This window comes from Vigna umbellata, chromosome 10, assembly GCF_029865625.1.
Source record: "Vigna umbellata cultivar VRB3 chromosome 10, Vumbellata_1.0, whole genome shotgun sequence".
Lineage (NCBI taxonomy): Eukaryota > Viridiplantae > Streptophyta > Magnoliopsida > Fabales > Fabaceae > Vigna > Vigna umbellata.
The window spans coordinates 13,529,424-13,530,420 of NC_142174.1; the positions used below are offsets into that span (position 1 = coordinate 13,529,424).

A 997-nucleotide genomic window follows, 5' to 3' on the forward strand; every position below is an offset into this window, starting at 1 on the left:
TAAATCTCATATTTTTTTTTTCATACACTCTCCCTTTCATTTGCCATTCGCATTGCCGTCACAGAAGGAGAGAAGAAAATGAAGTTCAATCCTAGGGTTTCCTCTAGCCGGCGCAAGAGCCGCAAGGCCCATTTCACGGCGCCATCAAGCGTCCGCCGTGTGCTGATGAGCGCGCCGCTCTCAACGGATCTACGGTCGAAATACAACGTGCGTTCCATTCCTGTTCGGAAGGATGACGAGGTGCAAGTAGTTAGGGGAACCTACAAGGGTCGCGAGGGCAAGGTGGTGCAGGTCTATCGCCGCAAGTGGGTTATCCACATTGAGCGAATCACTCGCGAGAAGGTGAACGGCTCCACCGTCAATGTCGGCATTCACCCTTCGAAAGTCGTGGTCACGAAGTTGCGAATGGACAAGGACCGTAAATCCTTGCTCGATCGCAAGGCTAAGGGTCGCGCCGCCGCCGACAAGGAAAAGGGTACAAAGTTTGCTCCTGAGGATATCATGCAGACTGTTGATTAGTTTTCGATTTTTTGTTTTCGATAGATTGCTGGTTGTTTTTATTGTTCTTATTGGAACTCGGTTTCAATCATTAGTGTCGTATTTTATCTGACGGTTTTGGTACTTTGAGGGTCTTGCGTTTTGGATCTAAAGGGTTTGGGTGTTCTCAGACCCTTCTGTTTTGTTTATTTTAATCAAATGTTTGACATTATTACTGCTAGTATTTATTGTGTTTATAACTTCAGCTTTTGTGATCTTCACGCTGTCGCTCGATCTTTATGGACTTAATAGGTTCTAGGGGCTGGGTACTTTATTAAAATATGGCTGGATAGTTGTGATGGGAGTGTGATTGCATAAACTCTAATAAAGTGTATTTAGCCTTCAATCATTTTTTCTAAAAATCATGCAAAGGTGCATTTAAAGGTTATATAACTCAGAGCATGTTATGACAATGTCATTTGCTTACTTTGGGTACTCACTATACTCTTTGATCTTCCAT

The 997-nt window shown here is 43.6% G+C and overlaps 1 protein-coding gene across 1 annotated transcript; it reads left to right on the plus strand.

Annotated features, from left to right (window-relative positions):
- On the plus strand, window positions 1–721 carry LOC124829921 (large ribosomal subunit protein uL24z). Its single transcript, XM_047303509.2, has one exon. It carries the CDS (start codon window positions 79–81, stop codon window positions 517–519), a length of 441 nt encoding a protein of 146 aa, XP_047159465.2. The 5' UTR covers window positions 1–78; the 3' UTR covers window positions 520–721.
- The last annotated feature ends 276 nt before the right edge of the window (window positions 722–997 follow it).